The sequence below is a fragment of the Takifugu flavidus genome, chromosome 14, assembly GCF_003711565.1.
Source record: "Takifugu flavidus isolate HTHZ2018 chromosome 14, ASM371156v2, whole genome shotgun sequence".
Lineage (NCBI taxonomy): Eukaryota > Metazoa > Chordata > Actinopteri > Tetraodontiformes > Tetraodontidae > Takifugu > Takifugu flavidus.
The window spans coordinates 881,424-898,253 of record NC_079533.1 but is presented as its reverse complement, the minus strand read 5'-3'; the positions used below and the strand labels follow the sequence as shown (position 1 = coordinate 898,253).

Below are 16,830 nucleotides of genomic sequence, written 5' to 3'. Positions count from 1 at the left end.
AGGGAGAACTTTGAAGGGCCTCCTGGTCACCTCGTGTCCATCCGCCACTCTGCTTCTTCCCACCACAGCATCATTCATTGTTTACCTGTTTATTTCATATCACCTGTTTATTTGGGCTCTTTATACCTACGCCCACGCTCTGATGCCAAAGGTTTGTTCTTACTGCATCTTCATCATGTCACCTTCAGCGGAGGCGTAACAGAAGTTAAAGCTATTAAAGCTTCAGGATTCCCTAAATACTGGTGGAACGACGTTTTCAGTTCAGAACAGGCTCTTCCTGTCCGTGAGCGCTTCCTCGGGGACGTAGGCCTTTGATGTGAGGGACTCAGCACCTAGACCGAGGCGGCTCTGGGTCTCGAGGCGCATCAGGGGCTTCAGCGAGGCTGGACTCCACGAGGAACCATGAGGCTGCTGCCCTCCGTGCTGCTACCCTCTGTGCTGCTGCCCACCGTGCCGCTGCCCTCCGGGCCGCTGCCCTCCGTGCCGCTGCCCTCAGTGCCGCTGCCCTCCGTGCCGCTGCCCTCAGTGCCGCTGCCCTCAGTGCCGCTACCCTCCGTGCTGCTGCCCTCCGTGCCGCTGCCCTCCGTGCCGCTGCCCTCCGTGCCGCTGCCCTCCGTGCCGCTGCCCTCCGTGCCGCTGCCCTCAGTGCCGCTGCCCTCCATGCTGCTACCCTCCGTGCTGCTACCCTCCGTGCTGCTACCCTCAGTGCTGCTCCACTGAGGTTCAGTGCCGCCGAGTTGAGAGGATGAAATGGGATGTAGGGACACGCGCCACCGTGGCCCAGTAGAGTGGGATCGTGTTGGTCCTGGGAGAACTGGGCCAGATGTCCCACCCGTCCTAACCCGGACTATTACTGTCACCATAGTGATAACAGCAGAATTCCTGACTGTCCGCGTTATTAAGGAGGCCTGTTTGGATCAGCTCGAACCGGACCAGCACCCAGGTTCCACAGCAGAGGCCTGATAGCTGGAGGCTCAGCCACAATCCTATTTTTGGATATTTTAGGAAGCACATGCAGCACTGGATCGCTGAGCGGCGTCAGCGCACGACTGTGATTCATGTCGTGGAATCTGGTCACGGTGAGGTCATGGTGAGCAGGATGGGATGAAGTTCCTGGTGTTTGAGGACGACACCGGGAACAAGAACCGGCTGCAGTCCAGCTAATCAACAGCATCTGAACCGAGTCAGAGATGTTCTATTTTTAGATAGGTACTTTTTAATCATCCCTCTTTCAACTGATTGAATGATACTGTCCCACGGCCAAACACCCAAACATCTGAATAATTGGAGCGCCGACTTTGTTTGTCTGAAAGAGTCAGAAAGTGTTTTAACATAAGAGAATTTTTTGTCTAAACACTTGAGATTCTGAACCACAAGACGATGAAATCTGGATTGGCCGCCTTGCCACAAACCATAGCAACGGTGCTAGGCCAGGGGAGCTGTTTATGGGATGGTCCAAACAAGGGATCAGCCAGAGCGTCTTGGAAGAGTTGCATCCCATCACCCAGGCCTTTCTCAGAGGGTCCCATTTCAAACGTTGCAGCAGCACGTTTGCTTCAGAAGGGTTTAAGCAACAGCGCTTCCAGGTGGAAGCAGGAACTCGCAGGAACTCATGGGGTCACTTGGCCATGAGGAGACCTCAGAGGCTTCTCCTCTCCTGGGTTCACTCAAACGCCGTATGAAACAAAGATTATAAAGATCAGACTCCTGTCCTGTCCACAAGTGTGGTCAGATGGGACGTGATGTGTTGGAAGGGTGGCACGTGGTGTTAGCTGGAAGGCTATTGCCACGCCTGCCTGGTGGAGTGTGTTATCTGTATGTGGTCCTGGCTCCGGCGGGCCGGGCTGGGATCCACTGCTGCGTCTTAAATGTCATCCGTCAGTCTGTCACGATCTGTCACCAGACCGGGTCCTTATTGTTGAGGAAGTTACCGGGCAGGGAGTGTCCAGACAAGAGGAGCGTTAGCAACGATGAGGAGATTCTGCTGGATCAGTTTCATTATGTCATGTAAAAGAGCCTCAGTGGGTGCCCCTGCTACACCACCTTCTCCTCATACTCCTCTCACCTTTCAGCCATCCTCAATGGACCCTGGGACTTTCTCACCATGATCTGATTAGTCCCATTACAAAGAGCTCCAAGGCCTGGTTACCCTACCCTCTGTCCTTTACAACAAATGGGTTCACATCAGCTTCCCAGTGAGCAGTTTGAGCTAATAGATCAGAAGCTAAGGCTGTTCTCAGATCTCCATCTTTGTCACACCTGGATGCTTCCTCACATCTGGGCTTTATGCTTTACTTTCAGTGAAAACTCCATTTCTCTCTTCCAGCATTCCAGTATGGTTGTAAAGCAGCTCCAAACCTTGTGATACTGTTTCCAATAGCGAGCTCTCATCGCTAAGCTAAAACAAAAGAAGTCCCATTTTGAATTGGAGCACCGTTGCCTAATTTCTAATTCAGCTCATGTAAATCTGAACGCAGGTTTGTGCTTGAGCCCCTGAACGCGGAGCAGCAAGTCCCCTCTCCAGGTCTTGAGCTTTTCCTTCTTGTGTTCCTTCAGTATTGGTCTTGACCAGTTGTTGAAACCTATTTGCATTTAGCTAAACCTGAAGAAAATGATTGAGCTGGATGTGTTGTAAAGTTACATTAGTTGACCCGGTCCAGTAAATTTGTGAGCCATGTGATACAGCTAATAACCCCCCCCCCCCCCCCCCCCCCCCCCAACCTGGAGCTAACGTGCTAAAACATGGTTAAACATCTTGAGTGTTGATGTAACTGGCACCGGAACAGGAGATCCTAGGTGGCCCTCCTGTTTTTCTCTAGTGGATTCTGTTCCTTTTGCATTGTGGTAGATGGGAGAACATTCAAGGCCAGGTTGAGGAGCTGGCTTACCAAAGACAGGATGAGAGTCCATGGGAGAGTGTAGTGGGGTTGCTGGTGTGCTTTTTTGCCTCATTTCGTCCAGATGTTTTAACACCAAGTTTAGTTTTCTAGCCACCCACATCACTTCCCCCATCTCTCCACACATCTTGGACATAAGTGCCTGCTATCAGTGAAGCTTACCCATTGTGAGTCCAGAAGAGCAACGGGACTACTGGAGGGACCTTTGTCACTTTAAAAGAATGTCGATTTCAGACCTTTCCAGTAAATGCTATTTCTATTTCTCCAAACAACATCTAAACATGGAGAATGTGTGCAGAACCTGTGGAGTAATGCTGGTCCAACACACACCGTATGTGGGTGTGCAGGATATGAGATGTGGGCGGTTGCATGAGCTTAATTATACTCTATGGTCTCCCTTTCTTGCAGCTGAGATATCAACATGGCCTGACCACCCCGGACCTGCAGCAGACACTACCCAACCTAAAGAACTTTTTGGAACATGGGCTGATGGTAAGATGGTAAGAATCATAAAAATGCTTCAAAATTAATTTGTATCAGAGTTTCTCAAAGTGACATAAATATTTTAGTAGGCAGGCTGTTCCTGAGAATCAGCACTGCTAAAAATGACGTTCACATTTCTTTGTTAAAGCAAAGGCTAATTAGTGTTTGGCTAATATGTGTCAGAAAAACTGTTTAACATCAGATCTGATGGTAGGATGAGTGTAGGATGAGTGTAGGCTGATGGTAGGATGAGTGTAGGCTGATGGTAGGATGAGTGGAGGATGATGGTTGGATGATGGTAGGATGAGTGTAGGCTGATGGTTGGATGAGTGTAGGCTGATGGTAGGATGAGTGGAGGCTGATGGTTGGATGAGTGGAGGCTGATGGTAGGATGAGTGTAGGCTGATGGTAGGATGAGTGGAGGATGATGGTTGGATGATGGTAGGATGAGTGTAGGCTGATGGTTGGATGAGTGTAGGCTGATGGTAGGATGAGTGTAGGCTGATGGTTGGATGAGTGTAGGCTGATGGTAGGATGAGTGTAGGCTGATGGTAGGATGAGTGTAGGCTGATGGTGGATGAGTGTAGGCTGATGGTTGATGAGTGTAGGCTGATGGTTGGATGAGTGGAGGATGATGGTAGGATGAGTGTAGGATGAGTGTAGGATGATGGTAGGATGAGTGTAGGCTGATGGTAGGATGAGTGTAGGCTGATGGTTGGATGAGTGTAGGCTGATGGTTGGATGAGTGTAGGCTGATGGTAGGATGAGTGTAGGCTGATGGTTGGATGAGTGTAGGCTGATGGTAGGATGATGGTTGGGTGAGTGTAGGCTGATGGTGGATGAGTGTAGGCTGATGGTAGGATGATGTAGGATGAGTGTAGGCTGATGGTTGGATGAGTGTCGGCTGATGGTAGGATGAGTGTAGCTGATGGTTAGATGAGTGTAGGCTGATGGTAGGATGAGTGTAGGCTGATGGTTAGATGAGTGTAGGCTGATGGTAGGATGAGTGTAGGCGGATGGTAGGATGAGTGTAGACTGATTGTTGGATGAGTGTAGGCTGATGGTAGGATGAGGGAGGATGATGGTAGGATGAGTGTAGGCTGATGGTAGGATGAGTGTAGGCTGATGGTAGGATGATGTAGGCTGATGGTAGGATGAGTGTAGGCTGATGGTAGGATGATGGTAGGATGAGTGTAGGCTGATGGTAGGATGAGTGTAGGCTGATGGTAGGATGAGTGTAGGCTGATGGTTAGATGAGTGTAGGCGGATGGTAGGATGAGTGTAGACTGATGGTTGGATGAGTGTAGGCTGATGGTAGGATGAGTGTAGGCGGATGGTAGGATGAGTGTAGACTGATTGTTGGATGAGTGTAGGCTGATGGTAGGATGATGGTAGGATGAGTGTAGGCGGATGGTAGGATGAGTGTAGGCGGATGGTAGGATGAGTGTAGGCTGATGGTAGGATGATGTAGGATGATGGTGGATGAGTGTAGGCTGATGGTAGGATGAGTGTAGGCTGATGGTAGGATGAGTGTAGGCTGATGGTAGGATGAGTGTAGGCTGATGGTTAGATGAGTGTAGGCGGATGGTAGGATGATGTAGACTGATGGTTGGATGAGTGTAGGCTGATGGTAGGATGAGTGTAGGCTGATGGTAGGATGAGTGTAGGCTGATGGTTGGATGAGTGTAGGATGATGGTAGGATGAGTGTAGACTGATGGTTGGATGAGTGTAGGCTGATGGTAGGATGAGTGTAGGCTGATGGTAGGATGAGTGTAGGCTGATGGTTGGATGAGTGTAGGATGATGGTTGGATGAGTGTAGGCTGATGGTAGGATGAGTGTAGGCTGATGGTAGGATGAGTGTAGGCTGATGGTAGGATGAGTGTAGGCTGATGGTAGGATGAGTGGAGGCTGATGGTAGGATGAGTGGAGGCTGATGGTTGGATGGGTGGAGGATGATGGTTGGATGAGTGTAGGCTGATGGTAGGATGAGTGTAGGCTGATGGTAGGATGAGTGTAGGCTGATGGTTGGATGAGTGTAGGCTGATGGTTAGATAAGTGTAGGCTGATGGTTGGATGAATGTAGGCTGATGGTTGGATGAGTGTAGGCTGATGGTTAGATGAGTGTAGGATGATGGTTGGATGAGTGTAGGATGATGGTTAGATGAGTGTAGGATGATGGTTAGATAAGTGTAGGCTGATGGTTGGATGAGTGTAGGCTGATGTTGGATGAGTGTAGGCTGATGGTTAGATAAGTGTAGGCTGATGGTTGGATGAGTGTAGGCTGATGGTTAGATGAGTGTAGGATGATGGTTGGATGAGTGTAGGATGATGGTTAGATGAGTGTAGGATGATGGTTAGATGAGTGTAGGATGATGGTTGGATAAGTGTCAGCTGATGGTAGGATGAGTGTAGGCTGATGGTTGGATGAGTGTAGGCTGATGGTTAGATGAGTGTAGGATGATGGTTGGATGAGTGTAGGATGATGGTAGGATGAGTGTCAGCTGATGGTTGGATGAGTGTAGGATGATGGTGGATGAGTGTAGGATGATGGTTGGATGAGTGTAGGCTGATGGTTGGATGAGTGTAGGCTGATGGTAGGATGAGTGTAGGCTGATGGTTGGATGAGTGTAGGCTGATGGTTGGATGAGTGTAGGCTGATGGTAGGATGAGTGTGTAGGCTGATGGTAGGATGAGTGTAGGCTGATGGTTGGTCTTCCCCTTTTATGGTTGCACAGTATTTCATTTCGTTTTAACCCCTGAAGACTAGGAAACAGAAATGTGTGTCAGGATTTTGTTTCGATCCAGAGTGGTGCAGGGACACACTGTGGTGGCTGTGCTGCTCTCTCTATTTTAGGAGTATTATGGATGTGATGTTCTGGTCATTTGGTAACAGATGTTACAGCACTGAGAAGGTATCATGGCATGAGAAGGTGTGTATTTTTGAAGCTGCATTTTGCCACGACCCTTTGAGCTTGTGTGAGGTTTTGCTGTTCTTCCATGAGGCCACCTTCACAGCTCTCTGAAGGTTCTCATGAACAGTGAAACCCTCTCAACCTGTCTGAGGACTGGACAGAGGTGGAAGCCCTGAAAACTTCCAACTCAGCCTGAAATGTTGGATGCTAGCTTAACGTAGCAGAGCAAGGTCGTGTTTAGAAGAAGGTCGGTTCCTCACGTTCTTTAGAAGAGCTTTAAAGAGCCTGAGTAACCAACCAGTCTTTCCACCTACGTTTGTTATTTTCCCCTTCGGGTGGAACGGTTGAGGGGGGCTGCATCTACGTAGGGTTGCCAACATTCTGAAGAGTTTGGGGGAGTATGTAACAAAATGAAATCCAACATAATTCTTTTTAAAATAGACATTTATGCTATTGTAGCTGTAAATAAAATGGTAAATGTCTTTTACTACAGTGCTGTTGGAGAGAACATTAAATACCTGCTGAACAATAACCGTCCTGTTCCTCTGGTTCCTCTGTGGTTCCTCCTGACTGATGGTTGGTAGAGGAGCACTTGGCTTTGTAACGATCATCACTCACCTTTTCCTGCCCTTCCTGCTTATTTTCCCCTTCTCTTCTCTACTTCTTTGATCTTTCTTTGTCACCATACTTGTCTGGGGAGCATCGGGCATCAGCCACATCTCTGAGTGGAGCTTATCTGGGCAGCACCGACATCTTATCTTAGCACAGCTCTTTCTATCGGTCAAGACATCCGTGAGCCACGCGCGGCGTCTCATGGGTGGACAGGTGGAGGCAGCAGCCACAGCCACGACCACCAGAACGTCCCCGTGTGATTATAATAAAGGGACATGGACCTTCCTGCGTCTGTCCCTAACCCTCAACTTCTATGTATAACTGTATATAACACTTACGGTTGTAATTTGGCTTCATTAATTTCCAAGTTCTTGTGGTTTTAGTGGGGTGGGGGGAGGGGTTAGGGGGGGTGGGGGGGCAGTGGAAAAGGCACCCAGAACTAGACGGTTCCACAGAGTTTGGGACTCTGGTCTGTCCCCACCCGCCCCAACACATGCAATCGTGTGAACTTTGGTGGAACATTTTTAAGTGTTGTAGGAGACTAATCAGGAATCAGTGTTGTCACCAGTTCCTGCCAGGAGCAGCCTGTTTTCCAACGCCTGTCTGAACCGGGGGGGCGTTAAAAGGTGCTTGAATTTTCCTGGTATTAGATTAGAGACCCGAGCGGTTAAAAAACGAAGCATTTTAATAGTTTCCAACTGATTTTCCACGCTCAATAAAACATGGGAGTTAATGGGAGTGGAGACCAAGCTCATTTCACACAGCACTGGTTAATTTAATGTTTCAAAAGTGACCTTTGTAGTGGGGGCCTGAGCCTACAAAAGGGTGTATTTTCATTATGTTCTGAGCCGAGTTATCAGCAAAGATTTAAAGTGATTTTCCAGCCTGCTCCACTCTGGCTCACGTGCTCCCCGTCCTGCCTCTCCCATGGACACCAATGTTAAATGAGAGTTGGGAGGGAAATTCCATGCCTCAAACAAATGCCCCCCCAGGGGGCACCTTTAGACCCAGGACTGCGAGGTTTGACATGGTGGATTAAGACCACTGCAGCTACAGTTTTAAGTTTGAGCGGTTTTTCTAGGTGAAGGTATGGCGAAGCTGCGGGCCCTTGAACAGGGGTTAAACCGCGTGACCTTTCGGAGGTTTATCCCAACAACAGAACATTCAACTCAGAGACGTGAACCTCGTGTCAAGAGATGCTGTAAAAACATTCACATCTCGGGAGACAAATGTCCCCAAACTGAGCAATCAGGCAACAAGAAGCCCGCCGAGGGAGGCCAAGACACCTAGAACCACCGTGAAGGAGTTATAAGATCCACTTAGTGTGTTTCCATGCGCACAAGGAACCAACCCGGCGCCGCCATGTGCTACTGGAACAACACGGGCATGTTCCTGTGCTGGGGTATCTAAAATATTGAGTTCCTTCCAAGTTCAGGGAAGAGCTCCAAAACCAAAATGGAGATTTATTTTCAATGTCCATTGCTGCCATTGGTTTAGCTGTGGCTGCTACCTCGCTGGCTAACTCCTTTATGGATGGTTGTGGTGTGATGGTAAAGGTCAACTGGAGGGGCCCAACGGCAACAAAGGAAAACAGTGCAAATCAACACTGGGGGGGCTTGACTCCACTCCTCCGGCTAATGCAAACTGCTTTGTTGCAAAGACAAATTCCGGTTGCAGCACTCACGGTCGCGGGTCAAGAGTAGGCCAGTTTTGACGTGCATGTAAACACACTTAGTGACGGGAGAGGCGGCGTCCAGCAGTGGTTCCCCTGGGTTCTTCACCCGGCAGAGCTGAGGGCCAGATCACAGGAGCCTCAGCATACCTGGGAGGGTTACCCCTTTTCTGAAGAAGGGATGAATTTGAGACAGTAACACCATACCGGTATTTGGCTACTAGAATGTTGTGGTGGTGGTGGAGGTCATTCCATCGCCCGCTCCGCTCCTCTCAGACCAGGCGCAGCTCAGGCAGCTTTCATTGCTCAGGGCCTCAGAACTCGGGACCGTGCATGTTCACCTGGTCTTCACGTGCACTTTCTACTCACAGTGAAACAAAGAAAGTTCCAAAAACATGGAGACAGCAGAAGCAGAAGATAACAAGTCATGGTGGTCCACCTGTTTTCCTCGACCCAATCAGTCGACTGCTGTACGTAGAGGACTAACGCTTGATCACCTTTATTGGATCAAAATTCTCTTTGATCTGCTCTTCTGTGCCACCACATCTGTTCCGGTCGGGACTCGTTTCACAAGCTGTGAGGTGTAACGGGAGCTCTGTCCACGGGACCAGACCTTTAATATGTCTCGTTAATATGGAGCAGGAGGGAGGCAGCAAGAGCTCTGCTTGAGACCCAACACCAACAGGGCTCTGCTCCTCTGGCCTGGAGGTAAAACAGAAGGAAATAGTCCTCTCCTCAGAATTATGGCTGCGGAGTCCCGATCCGTGAGTCTATTACCTGTTCCAGGGATGGATGTCTGTCATACTTTGTGGACACCTGCTGATTGCTGAAGAGCTGCAGCTGTTGTTCCTCCCAGATCAAAGGGGAAAGGTCAGGCTGGAGGGCTGCGCTACATTATGGTTCTCCCAGGCTTTGTTCTTAGTTTACAGTACTGTGAAAACCTTTGAGACAAGTGTGTAAAACTGTCTCCAAAGAGAGGAGATAAGGTTATTTGTGTTGATCAGCAGTGCAGAGGAATCCAAATCAAAGCAGTATTGGTTGGACTCCGCCTTCCTCATCACTGACGTGACTGAGTTTACGGAGGAGCTCAGTAGATGGTCCAAACATCTTGAAGAAGTCTTCTGTAGATGCTGGCTTCCTTAAACTCAGTCTTTTGATGTCAACCCAGATGCACCCAATAGTACTGAAACCTGCAAGGAGCCTCCACAATGTTTCACTTATTATTGCACCACTTGTGCTCCAGCCAAATACTTCACATTTGGACTCTTTGGGCCAGAGCACCTGCTGCCATTTTACTGCCCCCCCACGGTCTGATCCTTGGGCTTCTTGACAACAGCTTGAGCGGCATGTGAAACTGATGATCATCGGGATTCGGTTGGCATCATATCCTGATCGTATCGGTGAGCCGAACCCTCGGGAATCCCTGACTTTGGATGAGTGTATCCAATGGTTTAAGAGTGGTGCGAGCCGATACTGGTGGTTCTTTGTGGTCACTCGCTCAGACCTGTATATTCCAAATGCTTGAATTTGATGCCTGACTAAAGAGTTCCTTTCATCTGCTTTGTCCCTGTTCTTTTCAGTGATAGACACTCGGGCTCGATCCCCATCCCAGCCAAGTCCCGGGCCGGCCTGCCTGCCACCCCAGATACAGGCTACTCCTGTCACACCGGTTTGCCAGACCAAGACATCCGGAGAAAAGTCAGCTCTGGGGAAGAAAGCACCAGGTACCAACCAGCTCCTCCACCCAGCTACGAGACCATCATGGATGATGAGCCGCCACCAGCTAGTTTAACAGTACCTTCATCTCAACACTCATCTTCCTCACTTGAAAGGATGGCCTCAGGCACCCTGGCTGGAAGGACGGATGCCAGGGACGAGGTGAACGTGAAGGACAAGACAGAAGTAGTGGATCTGAAGACACCCCAAAGTCAGGAACAAGAGGAGCTTCAGTCTGCCGGGCAACCAGCGCCCAGCGCAGACGAATCAAACTCTTCTTCGGTGCCGGACGCTGGCCTGGCCGATGGACCCCATGGGGGAGTCATGAACGGATCTCTGGTCTCAGGACTAGAATCTGTGGTTCCAGAGGTCCACTGTCCTGTGGAACAGGCTGAGGAGATCATGGGCACAGAGGCCACCAGTTTAGGACTAGGATTTGGGATAGGATTAAGGCTACCGGACGAGGCCCAGCTAGAAGATTACCGCTGCATCCCTGTGGACCACGCCGTGGCTGTGGAATGTGATGAGCAGGTCCTGGGCGAGCTGGACGTGGCTGGATTTGAGGAGTTCTCCAGGCGCATCTACGCACTAAACGAGAACATGTCCAGTTTCCGACGGCCGCGTAAGGGCTCCGATAAGTGAGGGTCTACGGAGAGAGGGAGCCAGCACACCTACTTGGACACGAGGAGTGGACACGTGGAGCAGGACGTGGACTAGGGACGTGATAGCGGTTCCTCGTTTCAGCAGCAGGAATCAAAGGAGCTGTTGTGCAATAAGAGGAAGCGGCACTTGTTGTTAGACGTGAACAGGGAGCGGTTTTAAGGTTTCGGGAGAGGAGGAATCGTGGAGACGACGCCCTACTTTTGCTTTTGGACAGCAGAATTCTACTTTTTACAAAGAAACAGTGACACGTTTTTTAGACCCAGTCCTGATCAGAAACACCTTCCCTCTCTCTCGGCGTGGTGTCCCTGGGCATCATTTGTTCCGGACCGCCTCGGATCCAACCGCTAGGACCTGATCAGTCAGGACGAGGGTCTTGGGACTGTGACGTACCAAATACGTGATGTATCGCGTAGCTACCGTCGCTACAGTAGCCTCTAGCTATAACGAGCCCCCGAATTCCTTCCTTTCCAGGTCAACATTTCCCTCATTAAAACATCACCGTTGGTTTGATTACTTTTGACTTTATTCCTTGATATTGAGTTTGTGGAATATTTGCGAACTTCCGCTTTGGAATCAATGTTCATCATGTAAGTGAATCAACTCAAATTCCCGAAGGCTGGAAGCTCCCGATGCTACCTGGTCCTACCTGGTCCTACCTGGTCCTACCTGCACCTTTGATTCTGTTGGTCTGCTTGAACCGGATTTCACGGCTGATGAGACCGGTTTTGTCTGGGATCCTGTCGGGATGAACTGTGCCCGTGGTGGAGCGCTCACCGTAGCCACAAGCTTCCAGCCACTTCCTGTTTGTCTGTTCCTGAGTCTCCCATTCACAACATGTAAAGTTACTTTTCCCTGTCCGCCGTCGGAACCTCGAGCTCCGGCTCTACGACTGCAAATGTTAATAAATATCTAAAGGCAGGTTTTCTGCCGTCCTCCTTTTAGCTTGTAAAACTATTGACTTGTCAGGAAAATGATCTTTGCTTTGTTTTAAAGGAGCTCTGTCGTGATTCACTGGGGTTCCACCTGTATCTACTGTTGGAAGTTACGATCTATCCGAAAATAAGAGTCGGGATTCCACCCTGTCAAAGTGACCGGTGAGAAATGCTGAGAAATATTGTATTTAAAGTCAAATCTGATCCGCAGTCATCGATTAAACTGTTTGACAAATCCCAGACTCTGTCCGTATCAGTTTCTTCTTAAAAACCTTCCAGTGCAACAGTGCGGATGTTCTCTGGACGGGAGGGGAGACCCGCAGGGTGCGTTGAGCCGTTAGCTCGGGCCTGAGATGGAGCCCGTCTGGTAGCGGCGTCTGCACACGTCACGCGGGTCATGTGACCTCAGATGCTCGAGCAGCCTCAGGTCGGGCCTGTTCAGAGGTCCAGCGGCCTGATTTCTCACGTTATCTCCCGACTGAATATGCTAATAGAATGAAATGGAAACCAGATTAGCTTAGCCAGTATAAATGTTCACTCTGCACATTTTTCCAAGCCCAGATGGTGTGTATGTTCACTTTTATGTCCTAAATGTTGTTTTTCAAAACAGCGATGTAAAATGTGAAATGATCCCCATAAATCCTGCCTTGAGTGTGAGCACCGCCGTATTTTGCTTTGAAATAACTTCCTTGGTTCCCAGATTTCTTGCTTCGGTGTGAACAATGTTCCAGGCAGCTCGCGATGTTTTCAGCGACAGGCCTGCGTTTCTCATCAGCTACTGCGTAAAATCCACTTTTCTGGTTTTCCTGGGCCACTTTATGGGCTCCACGTTCACACTGAGGGAGCGCAGCGGGGTGAAAAGGGCTCATGTGCTGTCAAACATCTCCATGGTTGTGCCGACACCAAGGACGGTCTCCTCCATTCCTGGCTTCCTTCAGACCCGTGTGAGACAGAGAAGCTACACATGCACCCAAGCCTCAACTGGACTAACGGGAAAGTCACTTTTCTGCACTTTTGTTTAAGGTTGTTTCGTTTTAGCAGTTATTCCATAATCATTTGCCATCAAAATTGTCAAATCTTTGAGCTAATAATCAGTCTTTGTTGCTAAGCTACCAAAACCTTTTCCTGACTAGCTTCACACGCATCCGCAGCGCTAATATACCAACATTTAGCCTTAATGAGCAGGATTTTTCTCATCAGCTTCCAGAGTTCAAAATGATTTGGGGTTTAGTGTCTTTGCCAGAGACGCCTCCAGGTGTCTGGGAGTCGCGGGGGTCTGGCATCAAACCAGCAACCTTTGCAGCACACATGCTAGCAGCCGGTCAGCTCTTATTGCTTTAGTGATTGAGGCCTCAGACGGGGACACCGACGGTTTTCAGGTGACTCGTAGACACGGTCGGGTGTGTGGAGGACCTGGGGATCCGTCCTGGCGCCGAGACCCGGCTCAGCTGCTTAAACCATCGCAGCAACACGACCGTCTGCCTGGACGACATTCAAGTCCGGAATTTTTGGCAGTCGAACCCGACTTTTTTGCAGTTGCCTGTCTTCCCGTTTTATGGAGAAGAATAATTCTCCCCATTCAGTCCGGTTGCACAACCTCCTGACGTGCACAGTGTCCATGTCGGCTTGGGGGAAACGTGCGCTACGCTCACCAGAGTTGGGTGAGTGACCAGGCGACGCTGTTATGGGATGTAGGTGGTGCGACGGTCACCTGACGGACAGGTGACGGGATGGTGGCGAGTGTAGAACAACGAGCAGCAGCAACCAGCGTCCTGTCTTCTGGCCACCATTTAAAGTGTTTCTCTCTTTCTTGGAGCCATTTTCTTTACGCTGGAGAGCTTTAGGGACATAAACAGCAACACACACACACACACACACACACACCACACACACACACACACACAGGGGCAGGCTGAGCTAGTTTGGGCTCAAAAATTCCGATTCCAGAGGAGAAAAGTCTCCTGGAGACACGGATTCCTGAGTGAACAGTGAGTCGGATGAAGAGTGTTTGGACTGAAAGCTGAACCACGGTCACATCTTTTCTGTGTAAAACCTGGTCATGTGATAATTGGACACACATGGTTGTGACTGGGAATCACGTCCAGCGAGGAAATCCTCAAGGTTGCTAAATTGACTCAAGCTCCTTATTTCCTCAGTTCTCTCTCACGTGTCTGATTGTCTCATCTTTCATCGTTTTTAACTTTTTAGATCCTGCAGTAACCACAAACGTACACACATCTGACGCTCATTTGATCTGCCCAGTGAGACCAGTAACAGTGAAGGGGCAGGAGGGACGAGGGTGAGACACGTTGGTGTTATATAGCAGAGGTAAAAATGCCCCCAGCAGGTAAAACAGTCCTGCTGGAGGATTTATGAGACCTGGTGGTCACGGCCAGGAAACGCTGTGGGAGGGGGAGATATACGTATATATACTATAGATACAGTTGCTGCTCCCAGTGCTGTACTGGGATCCCTCCCTAGGGACACGGACGGTCACATGACCAGGGCGACCCCCCTTCGTAGAGCGGATTACCACCCGACAGCTTCAGTAAACCAGTACAGTGTTTGGACCTCTGGGGTCTCACCAGTTCCACCAGTCCAGTTGAACCCTCTGGGGTCCGAGGTCTCTTGGACCTGGACGAGCGAGAACATCAGTTGTCCCCGACAGAGCAGCAGCGCTGATGCCAGCAGGCGTTAGCAACCTCAGCTGTAGCAACGGTTGGGCTAAATGCTAATAAAAGTCCTTTACAGTCCAAACCGGAGGAGGAAAAGCACGTGCACGTGAAGCTTTCCAGACTGCAGCAATATCAGAACCTGTGCAGCAAAACCAGGACCTAGCTGTGGCTAACCCAAAGGTATACTTTTCAGTTATAAATGGAGGGATCCGAAATAGCCGGGCTGCTGCTACAGAGCTCTCATTCAGGCTCGATAAGCAAAGTAACACGAGCCGAATATATCTGACACGCTAATATTGGACAGCTTCAGTCAGATTCCCCCTAAATATTCCGAGTTCCTTATTTCAGAGACAGGAGGCTCTATCTCAGAGGTTAGCTGGGTAAAGGCCTCTTTAATTGGACCAGCAGAACAATCTCGAGAGATCAAGGCCGACTGAGCCACAGAGGTCGGTGAGGACAGTGAACCAGAACCAGAGGTCTGGACTGGACCCCCCTCCCCAGGGTCACAACCCCGGTGGTAAAGCAGTAATGACCAGTGTCGAACCTGATCGTCACTCAAATTCTGAAGGCGAGAAGATGAAAGTGGACTTTGTTAACGACGGAGCCCTGACGAGTTTATGTCAGAGACATGAGGACAGTCTCACCTGAGGTCGTCTCATCCACCAAACGCTTGAACATGAAAAGTATAAAGAAAGGATTAAAGCAGAATCGATACTGGAAGTCATGCCGCGGCTAATAGCTTGTAGCATGCTAGCAGCACGGCTGCTTCTGCCCCGATCATCTAATCTTCTGTAGAAGTTCCATTTTGTTGGTCTTCACTGAAGCGGCTCAGATCAGAGGTGAAACATCGAACAGGATGACTGACGTCCACTTGCCCTGGACCGGTGCTCTGGCCTAGGAGAGGAGACGACTGTGATCACACACGAGACATGAAGCTACACATGAACGTGAACATACATGCGCAACCATTAAAGTAGAGGTAGAGGGTTAGAGGGTTAGGGTTAGGGTTAGGGTTAGGGGTTAGGGTTAGGGTTAGGGTTAGGGGTTAGAGGGTTAGGGTAGAGGGTTAGAGGGTTAGGGGTTAGAGGGTTAGAGTGGTTAGGGTAGAGGGTTAGGGTTAGAGGGTTAGGGTTAGGGTTAGAGGATTAGGGTTAGAGGGTTAGGGTTAGAGGGTTAGGATTAGGGGGTTAGGGTTAGAGGGTTAGGGTTAGAGAGTTAGGGTTAGAGGGTTAGGGTTAGGGTTAGAGTTAGGGTTAGAGGGTTAGGGTTAGGGTTAGAGGGTTAGGGGTGAAAGGGTTAGAGTTAGAGGGTTAGGGTTAGGGTTAGGGTTAGGGTTAGGGTGTTGAAAGGGTAGAGTTAGAGGGTTAGGGTTAGAGGGTAGGGTTGGTGAAAGGGTTAGGGTTAGAGGGTTAGGGTTAGAGGGTTAGGGTTAGAGGGTTAGGATTAGGGGGTTAGGGTTAGGGTTAGGGTGTGAAGGTTAGAGGGTTAGGGTTAGAGTTAGGGGGTTAGAGGGTTAGGGTTAGAGGGTTAGAGGTTAGAGGGTTAGAGGGTTAGAGGGTTAAGGTTAGAGGGTTAGAGGGTTAGGGTTAGGGTTAGAGGTTTAGGATTAGAGAGTTAGGGTTAGAGGGTAGGGTTAGAGCGTTAGGGTTAGGGTTAGGGTTAGGGTAGAGAGTTAGGTTAGGGTTAGAGGGTTAGGGTTAGAGGTTAGGGTTAGAGGTTAGGGTTAGAGGGTTAGGGTTAGAGAGTTAGGGTTAGGGTTAGAGGGTTAGGGGTTTGGAGGGTTAGGGTTTAGGTTAGAGGGTTAGGGTTAGAGTTAGGGTTAGGGTTAGGGTTAGGGTTAGAGGGTTAGGGTGAAAGGGTTAGAGTTAGAGGGTTAGGGTTAGAGGTTAGGGGTGAAAGGGTTAGAGTTCGAGGGTAGGGTTAGAGGGTTAGGGTTAGGGTTAGGGTTAGAGGGTTAGGATTAGGGGGTTAGGGTTAGAGGGTTAGGGTGAAAGGGTTAGAGGGTTAGGGTTAGAGTTAGGGGGTTAGAGGGTTAGGGTTAGAGGGTTAGGGGTTAAGGTTAGAGGGTTAGAGGGTAGGGTTAGGTTAGAGGTTTAGGATTAGAGAGTTAGGGCGAGGGTTAGGGTTAGAGAGTTAGGGTTAGGGTTAGAGGGTTAGGGTTAGAGAGTTAGGGTTAGAGGGTTCGAGGGTTAGGGTTTTAGAGGGTTAGGGTTGGTTAGGGTTAGGGTTAGAGGGTTAGAGGGTTAGGGTTAGGGTTAGAGGGTTA

At 49.6% G+C, this 16,830-nt stretch overlaps 1 protein-coding gene across 3 annotated transcripts in view; it reads left to right on the top strand.

Annotated features, from left to right (window-relative positions):
- uvrag (UV radiation resistance associated gene) overlaps positions 1–12,129 on the top strand; it is a 53,679-nt gene extending 41,550 nt beyond the window's left edge. Inside the window, exons 14-16 of one of the 3 annotated variants that reach the window (XM_057055625.1) lie at positions 3,306–3,397; positions 10,159–10,302; positions 10,411–12,129. In XM_057055625.1, the coding sequence (XP_056911605.1) occupies positions 3,306–3,397; positions 10,159–10,302; positions 10,411–10,936 (762 nt within the window). In that variant the 3' untranslated portion in view covers positions 10,937–12,129. Of the gene's footprint in view, positions 1–3,305; positions 3,398–10,158 lie in introns of all 3 variants that reach the window. The other 2 variants (XM_057055624.1, XM_057055626.1) reach the window with 2 other exon arrangements.
- Positions 12,130–16,830: the final 4,701 nt, after the last annotated feature.